The 16805-nt window shown below is 34.1% G+C and overlaps 1 protein-coding gene across 1 annotated transcript; it reads left to right on the plus strand.

The window, feature by feature from the left end:
• Positions 1-868: 868 nt before the first annotated feature.
• Positions 869-10090, plus strand: LOC114711159 (cadmium/zinc-transporting ATPase HMA3). Its single transcript, XM_028895513.1, has 9 exons — positions 869-1169; positions 2006-2269; positions 4726-4823; positions 5116-5371; positions 5459-5596; positions 5987-6314; positions 6630-6832; positions 7148-7350; positions 8027-10090. Exons 1-9 carry the CDS (start codon positions 959-961, stop codon positions 9605-9607), a joined length of 3282 nt encoding a protein of 1093 aa, XP_028751346.1. The 5' UTR covers positions 869-958; the 3' UTR covers positions 9608-10090.
• The last annotated feature ends 6715 nt before the right edge of the window (positions 10091-16805 follow it).

Consider the following 16805-nt stretch of genomic DNA (forward strand, 5'->3'; position numbering starts at 1 on the left):
CACTTCCAACATGTTTTACACAGACGAAAAAAAACTTTAAACTATATTAACTTTTCATTAAAATATAGCAACTTTTCAATTTTATCCTTATTTAATATATACACCTTTTAAAAAAAATAACTATATACACTATAATAAATGAAGGACAATATAGTACATTCATAGTAAAAATTTAATAAAATGACTTATAAATAAGACAAAAAAAATTCTCTTTCTGCCCTATAAATAAGACCAGAGGAGTATATTAAAAAGCAATAAAGTTAAAAAGTTGTTGAATTTTAAATGAGAATTAATGAAGGTTAATGTTTTTATTGATTTGTGTGAAACATATTGAAAGTGACTTATAAATAGCACTAGAGAATTATAATCTAATTATAGATATAAGTATTTTAAATAGATCATATAATATATATTATAATTAAATAAGTTAGTAATTTTTTTAATCTACCTAAATTATTTGTCTCATATTAAGCATGGGAGGTAGCCTGTGTATATACCATGTATGTGTGTATTGTGATATTGATAACTTTCCCACGCCGTGTTTATTTAAAATTACAGTGAGTCACAAGGTTCTATAAAAGCAAGAACCGCCCTTCGCTCGTAAGCCCCACTCCTCTTTGCTCTTAAAGCCTCTGTCTGCGTACAGATTCATGCCGATTGCTTCATCAACTTTTCATCTTTCCCATTCTAAACATCACCAGGTAATCCTTTCTCTAATTCCTCTCACCTTCTTCTGAATCGCTATTTGCATGCTTTTACGCCTGTTAATCCTTACTCCCTCCCCCCCTCTCCCCCCCGTATTCTCTCCTTCTAACTTGGAAACTTCGCTCCAGGCCTCTGATTCAGCTCTGCTATTCCTGGAATCTCTGTTTCGGAGAAGTTTTGGAATCTGCAGAATTTGACAGAGATTGCAGTTCTGTGTGTTCTGTAACGTAGCAGCCTAATTCAATAATCAATCATGACGGAGCAGGAAAGGAAGCAGGAAGGATCAGGGAGGAAGGTGAAGAAGAGCTACTTCGATGTGGTCGGATTGTGCTGTTCCTCGGAGGTTCCGCTCATCGAAAACATCCTTAAACCTCTGGAAGGGATCAAAGAGGTGTCGGTCATCGTCCCTTCTCGAACCGTCATTGTCGTGCACGACACTACTCTCATTTCGCAGTTTCAAATTGGTAAATCCTCGCTTCTGTCATACTTCTCCGGGCTTTTCTTGTTATCATTCTCGTATTGGCTTGGATCAATATTACAACGACATGAGATCAAAATTAGTTGTTCAATCAATTCGGACGCCTCAACAATTAGGCTCGGTTTGGGTTGGAGATGAGATTTGTTTTCTTTGTCGGAAAGAGATAACATGCTTATATGTGAATAGTTCATGAGAATGGATGGAAGTATGCGGAAAATGTTTTCTTTCTGCCCAGAAAATAATATCTGGCATGAGATCATGAGCGAGAGAAAAAAAATATTTCATTAAATTATATTGGCTTCAATAATAATAGAAGAGAAATAGAAATATATGAATGGACGCACGATCCAATTCGAAATTAGGGGAAGAATCAAGAAGTACTAGTTTCAATGAGTTCAGAGTCATCCAAAATTGGTAATAAAAGTGGTGAACAGTTGAACTAGCAGAGTTTTTTCTTTTTTAAAAAAATTTGAACCTATTTGAGAATTGTATATATATTTAAAAAATTAGAAATAAAGTAGAAAAATTTGTTCTAAAGTCCTTGGTTAGAAAATTAATTGATAAAAGTGTGTGAAATTTGATCAGGTGTTTGCAACATATTTTTAACTATATACAAAATAAAAAATATTTGCATACAGCTGATGAAAATATGCTGTACATAATTAAAAAAGAATTGCACTCGCTTAAGAACCTGAATATATTTGCATTATTAGTTTTTTAAGGAGATATTATTGTGCAATTTTTTGATAGAGTAAAGTAAGGATATGCATTATAGAATGGGGAAAAATTGACATTGGGGGGATTGGTGTTGGTGGGTGGCAGCAAAGGCGCTGAACCAGGCAAGGCTGGAGGCTAACGTGAGGGTGTACGGGGACGAGAATGAGAAGCAGAAGCAGAAATGGCCGAGCCCTTACGCATTAGCGTCTGGTATATTGCTGGCTCTCTCACTATTCAAATACGTGTACGGTCCCCTCCAGTATGTGGCCTTGGCTGCCGTGGCTGCTGGCCTTCTTCCCATTCTTCTCAAAGCCCTCTCCTCTCTTCGCCGCCTTCATCTTGACATTAACATCCTCGTCCTCGTCGCAGGTACCGCCTACTCCCTCCACTCTCTCCTCTACTTGCAATTGAAGCACCATTCTTAACTACTTCTGCATCTAAAAACGGATGAAATATACTGCCCCCATCCTAATTACTTCGGTCCTAAATATAAGACCCTTATACATACCAGTAGAGAGGTGTGTATAAGGGTCTTATATTTAGGATCGGAAGAATATAAGATTTCGATTGTAATTTACAAACGAGGTCTTATAATTAGAACGGTATGATCATATAAGTCTCGGAAATTAATTTGTGGGACCTAACTATATTAAATTAATTTTATTTATCATAACTGTCGACTTGTCTTTGCCTTCAACTAGAGTCGGCTGCTTGTGATTTTCATAAAACTTAAATGACTTGTAGAGACCCCCAATATTTATGGACAAGGGTAAAAATTGGCCGGTATTTGCGGGGAAGGAAGCGAGGAGAGAGAGAGAGAGAGAGAGGATTCCGTTGTCTTCAAGTTGAAGGAGAGATCCTTGCTGTGTCATACATATCCTTTTGTGGATACGTATTTGTTTTGCCTTTCGTTCAAACAAACCAAGTCGGAGCAGATATGTATGCATTCTGTTTTGCCGTTTGCTTATACAACTTGCCTACCCGTTTCATCCCAAGTTTTCCTGAGTTGGAATCATATCATTAATATTTCATGGCCAACTTGGAAGATCCATTTGGGAAAAATTTCTAAAAATATTTCCCATTTTAAGAATTATTGTCCAAAAGCCCATGAAATTTTTTTTATGGATTCATGTACAATTTATTTTGAGCGGGTATAACTCTTCTTTAATTATACGTGACATATTTTTAATTATATACAAAAAGAAGATATTTACATATAACTGAACACATATTAACGCATCTTAATATGGGTTGCACACTTGCACCAACTCAAAAATTTGGGCAATAAGTATTTTATATCATCAATTTTAGAAAAGAAAATTTTTCAGCGGTTTTTTAAGGATTTATATAATTAATAATCTTGATCTTTTTCCCCTTTGGTTGCCTTCTTCTTCTTGTCATTGCTTTTCTTTTTTATAATAAAGAAAGTAGGAAATTTTTTTTGGGACCAAAAAAGTAGATAACTTTTTTTTTAGCTCCATATAAAGTAACTAGCTTTGAAATGCAGAATAAGTGAAAGCATGAGTCACAGGCTGAAAAATGGTTAGAAAATAGTCGAATCTGTATCTATCATATATATAATAATTTAATCATGCACAGAGGACGTAGGAAAGCGTCTCTTTCCTTTTTTTTTTTTTTGCTTTTAGCGTCTCTTTCCTTTTGATAAAGGGCGGTTCCATTTCGGACAACAGAAGGTGGTGGGCAGTGGCCAGTGGGCACCTTTACTTTAAAGCATTTACATTTTTCTCATTTCTTTATTTGCCGTGTCTTTATTATATATTACTTCTGATTCTTAATGATTCTTAACATGAGATTTTATTAATTTTTATTTTGATCATAAATATAAAATCTCAATTTATTTTATCTCTCATATTTATATATATTTTTCAAGGTAATATTTCTAACAATAGTAGTTCTAGCCAATACACTTGATTAGTAAGGATATTTTAAGAAAGACAACACTTATTTATTATAAATAACTAACTTAACTTATTTTCTTAATTTTCTCAAATTAGTCAACTAGCTCTTATAATTAAACGCTGGTAAAAAGAAAAAAAGATGGCTGTTAAACTCAGAAAATGATGCATTGTAATATCTTTAGTTATACAAATTAGAATTTTGTTACCAAAAAAATCAACCAATTTTAATATTTTTTTGGATTTAATAATTATTCATGCCATTTATGCTCCGTCCAAATGTATTTTACAAACTTATTGCTTTCTAATATGTGCAACTTCTACACACAAAAAAAGTTATGCGGACAAAGAATTAAAGTCCAAATCTTTTCAGATATGTATAGTATATATATTAGGACAAATGGGAATTTTTTTTAACCACCCATAACAAAGCATTGTGATGATTATTTTAATTTAGTCTGTTAATAAATTAAAAAACTTTATTGAAAATTTTCAATGGAGACCTATTATTAAAAATTATTAACTTGTACACACTTCTTTTGTAGTTTAGAGTGTTAATTTGTCGCTCAGCTCAATAAATTATTTAAGTGATAGATAGAAGTAAAATAACATAAACATCACCGTCTACATTTTATTGATCTGCAATTTTGCATACGAATCTCTGAAAAATTAATTTGGTGAAGACAAAAAGCATGCGCATCTATCTATTTGCCAATTACCATTGATCATGGAAGTTGAATTTTCTTTGGTAAGATGAACTAACAAATTTGTTTTGTATCTTTTTGGAATTTCTGTGATTAATGGAAGAGAGAAATTTTTTCCGACATGTTTAATATTAGTGGCTCTGCTCAGATTCAAAGGCCAAACCGTACGGCCTAATATTTAATATTTAATAATTGATTTTGGCAGTTGTGGGAACAATAGCCATGCATGATTATTTGGAAGCTGCCACCATTGTTTTCCTCTTCTCCATTGCTGAATGGCTTGAGTCAAGAGCAAGTCACAAGGTATTAAGTTTTTTACTTAATTTTTTGCCAACGTTTTTTTAGCTGCCAATAGCAAATTAACACGTTTGTATGCATTTATAATCATTCTTTCTTTCTATGCAATAAAAAAAATTGTGCCTAGTAATTATATTTTAATTCGATAAAATATTTGCATGATAAATAAAATTACTTAAACATCCCTGGAAGGTGAAAACTGAAAATACCAAAACCCAGAAGAAGGGGGGCAAAAAAAAAATTTCCCCGAGAACGACGAGCCTTTAAAAATTCTGAATTCCAAGATCAATGGATTCAGGCAAGTGCGGCAATGTCATCGTTGATGAACATGGCTCCCCAGAAAGCGACCATTGCTGAAACAGGAGAGATTGTGGACGCCGACGAGGTCCAGGTGAACACCGTCCTAGCCGTTAAAGCAGGGGAAGTGATACCAATCGATGGAATTGTTGTAGACGGAACCTGTGAAGTCGATGAGAAAACTTTGACTGGCGAGTCATTCCCTGTACCCAAACAAAAGGACTCTACTGTGTGGGCCGGCACTATCAATCTAAATGGTAATCCTTCAGTAATTGAAATTAAACCTACGTGTTTTCCCCCTGTTTTTTGTAATGTTGATGATGTGTTTGATGTATTGGTTGAAGGTTATATTAGTGTAAAAACTAACGCACTAGCTGAGGATTGCGTGGTGGCCAAAATGGCTAAGCTAGTGGAAGAAGCACAAAACAGTAAAACCAGGAGCCAGAGACTGATAGACGAGTTTGCCAAGTTTTATACTCCAGGTTTGTCAGCATTTCCAGCATTTTCCATTGGTTCTTGAATATTATAGGCGACCAATTATTGACTCCCATTTAATCTTCTAATGTGGGATCTGTCATTACTTATTTGATGCCTCTTGCCACAGGCATGACAATGCGTGAAAAAAATGAGAGGGTTTAGGGTAAAGAAGGTATTGAAAATCATGCGAGCCACTTTGATTTTGTGACAAGCTTGATAACAGCAAATACATTAATCTGATAATTATAATTGAGAACTCATGTTTATAAAAAACTAGTATCATCCTAAAAAAATGCCGTTGCTGGTCCTTACAGTGGTTTACCGTAGCATATATCTACCATTCCATTGATTCGTTGGTGTTATTCAGAGGTTTCGTTTTCTTTTCATGTTTGCAGCTGTTGTAATCACATCAACTCTTATAGCGGTGATTCCAGTTTTATTTAGAGTACATAATGTGAAACATTGGCTTCACTTTGCACTTGTCGTTCTAGTAAGTGCATGTCCATGCGCCCTTGTCCTTTCTACGCCAGTTGTGACTTTCTGTGCGTACACAAAAGCAGCCACATCAGGTCTTCTCATCAAAGGGGGTGATTACCTGGAAACCCTTGCAAAAGTTAAGGTCATGGCCTTTGACAAAACTGGAACTATTACAAAGGGTGAATTTATGGTGACGAATTTCCAATCTCTTTGTGATGATGTAGATTTGAAAACGTTGGTTTACTGGTGAGATCTTCATTTCTTTCCCAGCTCTTACAAACAATAGGGCTTCTTTTGTATGAAATATCAGATATGATGACATTGGACAATTGTCAGGCCTATTTCCAAACGTCTATATTAATATAACATATTATAAACTGTCATAAGATAAGAAATTTAAAAAATAAAGCTCTCCCTGAAAATCCGATATCTCATGAGAGAAGCTCTCTGTAAGCTCTCCATAAAGTCTTGGCGGAATAATTTCCCTGCAATTTATACTGTTGATTCGACATTCATATGGAGATTATACAAATAATTGAAACCTGAGATTTAATTTTCTAGGGTCTCAAGCATCGAAAGTAAGTCAAGTCATCCATTGGCAGCAGCAGTTATCGACTATGGAAAGTCGCTTTCTATTGATCCTAAGCCAGAAGAGGTGACAGACTATGAAAATTTTCCTGGAGAAGGTATTTGTGGAAAAATTGATGAGAGATATGTTTACATTGGAAATAGAAAAATTGCTGCTAGAGCTGAGTCTAAGACAGGTACATAGCTTTGCCTTATTTTGTTTGAAAGTAAAGTTTACAGCTAATTTTGGTGTAACATGCTCCTTCGGTCCTAAATATAAGACCCCTTTTGTAGTGTATTTACACTACAAAAGTGGTATTATATTTAGGACCGGAGGAGTATATTGTAATATGTTCCTCCTTCATATATATTGGCAGGGAATTTTCATAAGCTCGCACCAATATCCTTCTTAGCCAAAAGAATATTGATACTTATACTATCATTAACCTTTCTTGTCGATTGTTTTTTTTGGTGGGGCTGATTCTGTTCACTGTAATTGCTCAAACTTACAGTTCCTACCTTAGAAGGTGGCTCTCAGGGGGGAAAGACTATTGGCTATATATACTCAGGAGCAACTCCAATTGGAGTTTTCTCTCTTTCAGATGCTTGCCGAGCTGGGGTAGTGGAGGCTATAGGGCAGCTAAAGTCATTGGGTATCAAAACCTCTATGCTTACCGGAGATAGCCATGCAGCTGCCATGCAGGCTCAAGAGCAGGTTTGGAAAAAAAAAAATTTTTTTGTGGGTTAATATAATTTTTGACACTTCAAATTTGTCTTCATTTTGGTCTTTCAAGTTTTTTTTCATTTAAAACATTGGTTCCCATAATTCAATAAAAACTTGAACTATTTTGCTCCTTAAGCGACCAAAACCTATGATTTGAAACTTGAAGAATCAAAACTAGAATGATGGCAAACCTGAAGGACTAAAGATTATATTAACCCCTTTTTCCCCATTGAATTTTTTGTGCTTAATTTAATATTCTTTTTGAAATTTTGTTCTTTTAGATCTTATTTGCTGTGTGCTTTTCTTATTCCTCCTTTTAGCTGTTTTCTTACTTCATTTCATGCTTGGATAACTTAGAATTTCATGCATAAATAATAAATTTTGGAGCACAAATTGATGGTGCATGCTGAATAAATTTTGGAACTGAAACATTTCAATATGAACTAAATAAGGCTTGATTCTAGCTAGCTATCTTCAGCAGGACGGACATTTACCAGTACTGGATTTTATATCAAGAAGCAGCATTTAGTTATTTTCTGTGACAGATGAATTGATCTAATTTTGTAGTTATGTGACTTTGCTCTAATCTCAGCATTTACTTCCTGTAGATAAAATCAATGTGATTGAAACAGAATAAATAATATGGGCAAAATAATTTTATCTACAGCTAGGGCATACTTTGGAGCAAGTCCACGCAGAACTTTTGCCAGAAGGAAAAGCAAAAATCATCACAGAATTCAAAAAGGAAGGACCAACAGCCATGGTTGGAGATGGTGTGAATGATGCACCAGCATTAGCTGCAGCTGATATTGGCATTTCAATGGGCATTTCAGGTTCTGCACTAGCAAGTGAAACAGGAAATATAATTCTCATGTCAAATGACATGAGGAAGATACCAAAAGCGATCAAGCTTGCAAGAAAATCTCGTAGGAAAGTAATAGAAAATATTATATTGTCAATTGTGACTAAGGCTGCAATTCTTGGCTTGGCCATTGCTGGTCATCCGCTTGTTTGGGCAGCAGTTCTTGCTGATGTTGGGACATGCTTGTTGGTAATCTTAAACAGCATGCTTCTTCTGCACAGAAGAGAGAAGCATAGAGGAAAATGTTGTAGATCTTCCACTCAGCTACACGTCCGTAAAAGTGGGTGTCATGCCAATAATGGCAAATCTTCTCACCACCACCACCACCACCACCCCCATCATCAACACAAGCATGATTCTCATCAGCATTCTAAAATCACTGAAGGCCATGACCAATGCAAGTCCAGAGATGAGATCCATGAACCAAATCTCTGTCATCATGGAAGACGTGAGACAGGTAATGTCCAACCACATGATGGAGAAAGCCAGAGCTGTTCACGCTTTCAAGATAGGATAATGATTGAAGCAGATAAGTGTACTACTTCAACAGACAGTCATGGCAGTTGTTTGGAACATAGTAACTCCCACAGCACAGCACATTTCCTGAATAGAAATTGTGACACAATCTTTCATGATGGAGTGTCACCAGGTTCTCCCTGCCATTTCTTGCACTCACATGATATAGAAAGCCAGGCTTGTTCAGGGTCTCCTCACATGATTCTGACCCGATCAGATAAATGTTCGAGTGCAATGGATAATCATGATTGTATGGAACATAATTCCCACGAGACATTACATTGCCACAACAGAAGCTGTGGCCAAGTCAGTCATGTTGAGGCATCAGTTGTTTCTCCCTGCCACTTCAATCTTTCTGCAGAGAAAGAAAGCCAACAGTGCAGCAATAAACACTGCCACTTGATCACTGATTTTGAAATTCCTGAGGATCATAATCTCAGAAAGACAATAAGATGCAATCATGAAATTAAGCATCAAATTCCAGGGCCTCTATCTGACTTTAAGGTCTGTGGAGACGATCATGTAGCTGGTATCATGGAACATAAGCACATTGAATCAGCCTCAATGCACGCTTTTGGGAATTCGGAAGAGCAAGAAAAAGGTTCTTGTTGCAAAAGCTGTCCAGACGAATGTAACGAATGTCCTGTTGTGTGCGCGCATCTGTCTTCAAATGAGATAGAAGTTGGTGCATGTTGTGAGGGCTCTTCAAGGGAACCCATTGAGTTTCCAATGGCGCATGCTTGTATTAGTTTGGACAAGAGAAATATTGGTGGGTGTTGCAAGAGCTACATGAAGGAATGCTGTAGCAAGCATGGGCGTTTAGGGGTGGGTTTTGGAGGTTTATCCGAAATTATTACAGAACAGGTGTAGCTGGCTCTGGCCTAAGCAAACCATTGTCAGCTTGTGTCTTCTTGCAATGCATGATATAGAATTGACTAAGGTAGAGCTCAAAAATCCTCACGAGAAATTGCATATATATTGTAACATCTTGGTATTGCTCATCTTATATATAATTTGAAGATATCTCATAATTAGGGAAACCTCAATTTGACCAAGCAGTTCTGCTGGAGATCGCCAAGTAGGCACATTGACTTACCTATGGTATAAGCTGAAAATAACTTTGTAGGCAGGTATATGTAAGATGATGAAGCATTTTCACCTGTTTTTCTAGTTATTAGGAGCTAGGTCATCAACACATTTGGGGGGAAAATGAAGGAAAGTCACCCCTGTCGAAGATGTCTGGTTAGGCGTCGAGGTTTGCTTTTTGTAATCACATGTTTCACCTATTCCATGTGCCTTCTGGTTGTACTTATTTTTAATAAAAGAAGCAGGCACTTATTTAGCATCAATCTATCTCAAGTGTATTATCTTTTGCTGTAGTATATTTCATTAAAGCATCATATTCCTTGTCATTTCTCTGTATTTATTGTCAGTATCAAGTTATATGAGATGCAACTATTTTACTCAACACTATACTATTGATTTATTTGAATTAACGTTATTTTTTGCACATTTCAGAAGAAACGTTTTAAGAGCTGCACCTAGATTTGCTTTCTGAAGAATGCTAACCTCATTAAAGTAAAAGTAATGAATAGTTTTCACCATTTACGTAGGGGATGAGATTGAAGGACAAAGTCAATTAATTAATGAGACTGGATCGTAAAATGAAGTAGCCGTCATCCCAGATAAAGAGTGCGGCCTAAAAATGAGATTCTATGGACAGCTTATTTTGTGCCTCCCAAAGAATCAAATTCTTGAGTTCAGTCCATGTAACGCAGGACTTCTTATCAAGCCGCGTACCGCATAGTTTAAAAAGAATTGATGCACACTATTTTTTTTTTTTTAAAAAGAATTGATGCAAATGAATGTTTTGGCAGCCAAAGTATAAATAATCCCATATCTAAGCTAATGCAGAGAGCTTAAGTAAACGAAAAGCCAATCTTTCCCCGTTCATGTCAAACCATTAGTGGTAGGGCCATGTTCATTTATTTGGTGTTCAATGGGGATTTATGATTAGTGAATATTTGAATTAACAATATTGTGTTATGCTATATGTACATCTCTTACAATTAGATCATGGATACCTTGCCAGTTGGCGGAGATATAGAGATATGCAGGAAGCAGGTATAGGGTAGATTGTAGCCAAGAATGACTTGCTGGCTGATTTGGCTAGTTATGATAATGTGAAGCTAAGCGCTTCGACATTGGTTTCACTTGGCAAGTTGTCATAGGCTACGCTATGCTCTGTTTCTTTCTATATAAGGTTACCCTAAATTAATTTTATCCGTTACTCTAAATTACATAGATCTCATTAAAAATCAGGTGAACTGGAAGAACTTGATAAGAAAAAAACTACAAAAATTTGATTAAAAAAATGTAAAATTATAAGGTCCTGATTAATTTAAAAAAAAACTAGGAACGTGATTAAAAATTAAATGAAATTGCAGATTAATTTTCTATTTTCTTAAAGAAATTCTAAAGTGTGATTGCAAAATCCTCCAACTTTGTGCAGATGCTAAAGAATACTGAAGCGGTGTCACGATGTGGAGGCAGGACAAATTATTAGAATTGATTTGGCACGCCTTCTTCAAAAAGTTTTCACATGCACTGCAGATTTCTTGAAATGCCTTCAATATAAATACCAAACACTGTAGCTAGTAAGAATCCTTTCTATCTGTTTTGGTTCACAATATAAAATCAAACGAATGGCTGAGATGGATTAGGATTAGGAGCTTGCTCATGAGTTCTGATAATTTTCTCATTAGGATTATTATTGATCCTTTTTTGTAAGATGAGTTGAATCTCAAAGGCTTACTAAGACTAATAAATGCTGTTAAGCTCTAAGAATATTTATAGAATTACTTACTGTACATATTGCCTAACCAAAAAGCCATCATATGATTTATTTACAGTGCATGGATTATTTGTTTTTTTCCCCCCTTTTTTGACATGACTTTAAGATATCTTGACCACTTGCATGGCCTTGTTAGTTTTTATATACTACCTCCAGTCCTAATTATAAAACCTCGTTTGTAGACTATAAACGAGATCTCATAATTAGGATCAGAGATAGTATAAAAAAGAAGATATGACAATCATACTTTCCTACTTTGCTTTCATTTGATGAGCTCTCTATATTTATCTATGATCCATTTTTCATTTTAAGCTTTTTAGCACAAGGAAAGGCAACTATATATGATAAGAAGGTATAGCTAGAAAGGAAGCACCTATGACAAAACAGAGCTCAATTAAGAAATAAGTTCTGAGGGAATTATCTCAATTGGTCCCAAAGGGAAAGGAAAAAAAATTCAAAGGATAAAGTGTACATATCATTTTGTCATTTGTGCAGTGTGTCAATGAACAATCCAGATCCTTTTCCTTCCAACACCTTCAATTCTTCATCATCTCATTGATCTAGCTTTTTGAGGTACATGGTGATATAGTTCCATAAGCTTGAGACAAACTAGTGACAACTAATAAAACCTTTCTAATTTGTATAGCAACTTCTAACTAACTAGCCCAAAGGTTTCTCTTTCTCACCTGAATTCATTATATATAAATGAATTGTAGGGTTCAAGTGTGAGTTAAACATATATAAATTCCTACAATAGGAGAATTATACTGAAACTTAAAGCAAGTTGAGGTGTAAAAAGTGAAGTGTGGGTTAATGTCTATAACCATTTAAACAGTTTTACTATAACAAAAGAAAATTATATTAAAGAAGAGGTATATAAGTTTCTTTTAAAAAAAGCCTATGAATGTAATACTCTAAAAGTTTTCAAATTAAATACAAAACTAATTAATAAACACGTCGTTGAAAAAGGAGCCACATCATTCATAAATATATTTATGAATATGGTGTCCCTTAATATGAAAATCAGGCTGGCGTGGTCAAATACACGTGTTAAATCATCTTTTTTTTTAAAAAAGAAATTGACCAGAATAAAAATGTTGATTTTAAAGTAAGTAATAGAAGCATAGAGAACTTGAATAAATACTCTTACGTTCCTATGATCATTCAGTAAATACCTGCCAACGGAGACAAGTATTCATATTACAGAAATGACAACACTGGAGCTTCTGTTTGCGAGAGAGACGACTCTCGCTCTCTCTCTCTATATATATATGTGAGGACTCTCTCTCCCCCCCCCCCCCAGATATATGTGTGTGTGTGTGAGGAAAAGGAAGCAAAGGTGAGCCCGGACGCTTGCCAACAATACCCAGATTCAGGAATTTTGTATGCCGGCAAGTCATCCTTGGCTCACACTCGGTCTCCTCCTCAATTCATTTGTTCTATGTTTCAATCTTCATGCATGCCCTTCACTTCCATTCTGAAACCCTATTTACAGCCTCACAACGTCAAAGGGTTGCAACTTTTGAACACTGTTCCTTTACCCAGAGACGACATTCTTATAATTTGGACCAAAGACTCGTCTCTATCCTTAATTATTCAGATGTAACTGTTTGATTGACCAATGTTATTGTGGGAATAGCATATAAAGAAGGTCAGAGACTACTAGTGGGTTTTCATGTTCTGGAGATGGCGTTGTCACTGAGAATCTGTTCTTCTTGCATATTTATTTCTTCTTCACTGTGCTTTCATGGCGGATCTGATAAGGTTTTGACTTTTCCATCTGTGCCATTCAGCAACAGTATGGGCTTAGACACATAGACCAGTTATTATGCAGATCTAGATTCTTTGTCACTAAACACTACTGTTTCTAACGATGATATATCTATGCCTCTATACATACATACATATATATATATATATATATATATATTTATGTGTGTGTGTATGAGAATTTGCTTTTTATTCCTTCTTTGGATCGATGTAGGCTTTATGCATGGAGCTCCTAACCTATCTGGAATGATGGCATTTTCTCAGCCGATTTATATGAACAATATGACAATAGAGCTTTTTAATTATTGAAATAATTATAAAAACTACACTTTGGGTTTTAGACACTCTTCGCTTTCTTAAATTCTCACCATTAATTAAGTCAATTATTTTGTCCCTCTCCGTTAAGAATCCTTCTTTGCATTGTTAAACCACTCTCCTTTGAATGCTTGCAAGTCATTGACCGACTTTTTTAAGTCGAACTCGAATATTTTTAATTTCTCCTTAATAACAAGAGAATTTGGCTGAATTTTTGTCCATGACAAATTAATACAATATGCTTTCAATCACACAGTAGTCGACCATATATAAATTAAGTTTAATTCAGCATATAAATTTTTTAACGGCTTGCATATCATGAAAATTAAAGAATTTATTTCTAACGAACAAAAAAAGAAAAAAGAAGTAAAAAAGAAAAGGAAGCAGCTTTCGGTGAATTTGATATATTTTCTAAATTAATTAATCATTGCAATTTTTAAGATATCCATATTTTGTTATATATTTGAGTTCGAAGTTATAAGGAAATGGTTTTGCCATAATGTGGTGAGTTAAAGTGTTAAACATTAAAATAAATTATTGTAATCATGGAATAATTCTATCATTTGTGGATCGAAGAGAATTCTATTTAAAAGCGGTTACTTTTACTTTGTTAAGGATAAAGCCATAGCTTTTTACTACCTGCGAATAGATGTTAAAAATCGAATGATAGGATCGAACTGTGTGCAATTAATTAAGAATTCTTGATTCATTGCTGTGCCCTTTATGTCAGAGTTTAGATAACTGTATAACTAATAATTGTTTTCAATATATGAACTTTCAAAGATCTTATTAATTATGAGCTAATTCATCAACAAGGCTAATAATATCACATCACGTATAGCCCAATAACGTTAATTATCTAATGTTCTTAACCAGTGGAACCTAAATGATTATCCTTCCTTCTCAAGTTCAGTGGACCACTGTATCCTTTATTCCAATTCCCCTATTATAAAGATGAAATGAAAGATAAAAGGGGGGGGGGGAAGTAAAGTGTCCCCCAATCTTTTCCACGCACTTCTTTAATTGTTGACCTCCAAAAATTGATTTAGGAGAATCATTTATGTTTTCTGGATGTAATTTCAGATGGGTTGACCATGACGATCAACTTGGCAAGTGTCATTCAATGACTTACATATAGGCCAAGCAACGAAGAACCGGTAGTTCCTACCTTTATACGATGTTGATTTCTTGGTACTAGGATCTTAGATTTTAATTTTCGATTTTTTGAATTTTTGTGTTATGAATACAATTAAGGGTGTTCACAGGCTTCATTTTGGTTTGGTTTTAGGGAAGGTTAAGGTATATCTAACACTATTTTTTTTAGATACATTCAGTATCTTAAAGTATTTTACGGTATAACAAAAAATTGAAGTAATTTTTGCAGAGGTGTCTTAACACTCTAAATTATGTTTTGATGCTTCTATCATTCTAAAATAATTTTTTTATGTGTATCTAATATCGTAAATTATTTTTTTACTGCATCTAGAAATTGCTAAGTGTGAAATTGCACCATATACTTTGGGGTTGTACACGAAAGAAAACACTTTGGAATGTTAAATACATCACAAGATATTTTAAAATACTAGATATCTCTGAAAAAATATTTCAAAATGCTAGGCCGACCTTCACCCTCTGGGAAAAGCCAAACAATTGATTTATCAAAAGTCAGGACTTATATATATTTGGGTCCTCTAATCAGTTTGGTTTGGTTTGGTTTAAATTTGGATCAAGCTTGGATTGTTTTGTGATTTGTTTTTTAAGAATCGATATATATATATATATATATATGCATGCACATATTTATTGATATTTTTAACTATTAATGACAACTTTTAATGAAAAAATCTCTTGAGGATAAAGAAAATTTAAAAATTAATTGGCATCTTTAACTGTTAAAGCCAATATGTTATCTTCAAAGCAGTTGATTATAAAATTAAAAAAAATTATGAAAACAACATTTATTTGTCTAAGCACAGTTACTTTTCTATTGGGAGTAATCCTATTTGAGATACTGTTAAAAATAAATGTGGACAACTCTCATAGCAGGAATTCGAACCGTAGTTTGCCATGTTATGAGAAATTAATCCATTTCATTAGATTTAACCTGGCTAGTACCATCAGATAATATTTAGCTATTTGTAATGGATTTTTTTACTAGTAAGCTACAAATAACTAAAGCTGGGAAAAAAGACAAATTAAAAAAAAAAAAGAGTACAAAATAAATCTAATATAGGTTTGGTTCGGTCTCGTTCAGGTTTTAATTGAAAGGCAAAAGCCTAAACTGAACCAATCCAATTGGTTTTGCCAGAAGAAATATCAAACTAAGCCTTACGTATAAACGGTTTTGATCAATTCATGTCGTTTGATTCAGTAATTGGTTTAGTATAATTGATTTGGATCGGTTTTGAACACCTTTATTAGATGCGATTATGGTATTTTCGCGACATAAATGTATTTCTAGCTTTGACTAAATTATTTAAAAGCAATGACTAATGACATTTTTTTCCCCAAAAAAATTGACCCTCTATCCACGAGTTCTTCGGCAACCATCAAGTTGCTGCCCGACATTTATGTCCACCTGCCAATTTTTTCCATCAAATTTTAGCCAAGGAGGACTAAATTAATCTAAAAAATTTCTAAAATTTGAGGTCTTTCATCGTCATTAATCTCATTATTGGATTTGTAACATTCCTTGGAATCAAAGTTAGTAAGACTACAATGCCATCCACTGTCCCTGGTTATTCAAATAGTAGATGTTTTATGTCTTATAGTTGTTATTGATTATATAATTAAACCCAGTTCTTTTTAAAAAAAATTATTAATTAAAAAAAATTAATGTTGGATTTCAAGACCATTTTCAGCCTTTTGATGATTTTTTAAATTAATTTATAATAATTTTTTGCAAATTATAATAAAAACATTATCTCAATTTTTTAAATGCATAAAACGAAGTATGAAAAATTAATAATATAATATTGTTAATTAATTTTTAAAAAAATTATGAGTGTTGAAAAAATAATAAATATTTTCCTGTTATCTTTTACATCATATGATTAGAAATTCCGCATTCACCTTCTCTCACATAGTTTCACACAAATTCCCATACTTAACTTTCTCAAGCATCCATCA

The sequence above is a fragment of the Neltuma alba genome, unplaced genomic scaffold (assembly GCF_004799145.2).
Source record: "Neltuma alba isolate B1F8T4 unplaced genomic scaffold, ASM479914v2 tig00011281_pilon, whole genome shotgun sequence".
Lineage (NCBI taxonomy): Eukaryota > Viridiplantae > Streptophyta > Magnoliopsida > Fabales > Fabaceae > Neltuma > Neltuma alba.

Excerpts from the sequence above, each read along its gene's own strand:
- LOC114711159 (XM_028895513.1), top strand. The coding sequence starts at position 959 with ATGACGGAGCAGGAAAGGAAGCAGGAAGGATCAGGGAGGAAGGTGAAG. Across the intron at positions 5,372-5,458 it reads CGGCACTATCAATCTAAATG|GTTATATTAGTGTAAAAACT; the intron begins GTAATCCTTCAG and ends TATTGGTTGAAG. Across the intron at positions 6,833-7,147 it reads TAGAGCTGAGTCTAAGACAG|TTCCTACCTTAGAAGGTGGC; the intron begins GTACATAGCTTT and ends TCAAACTTACAG.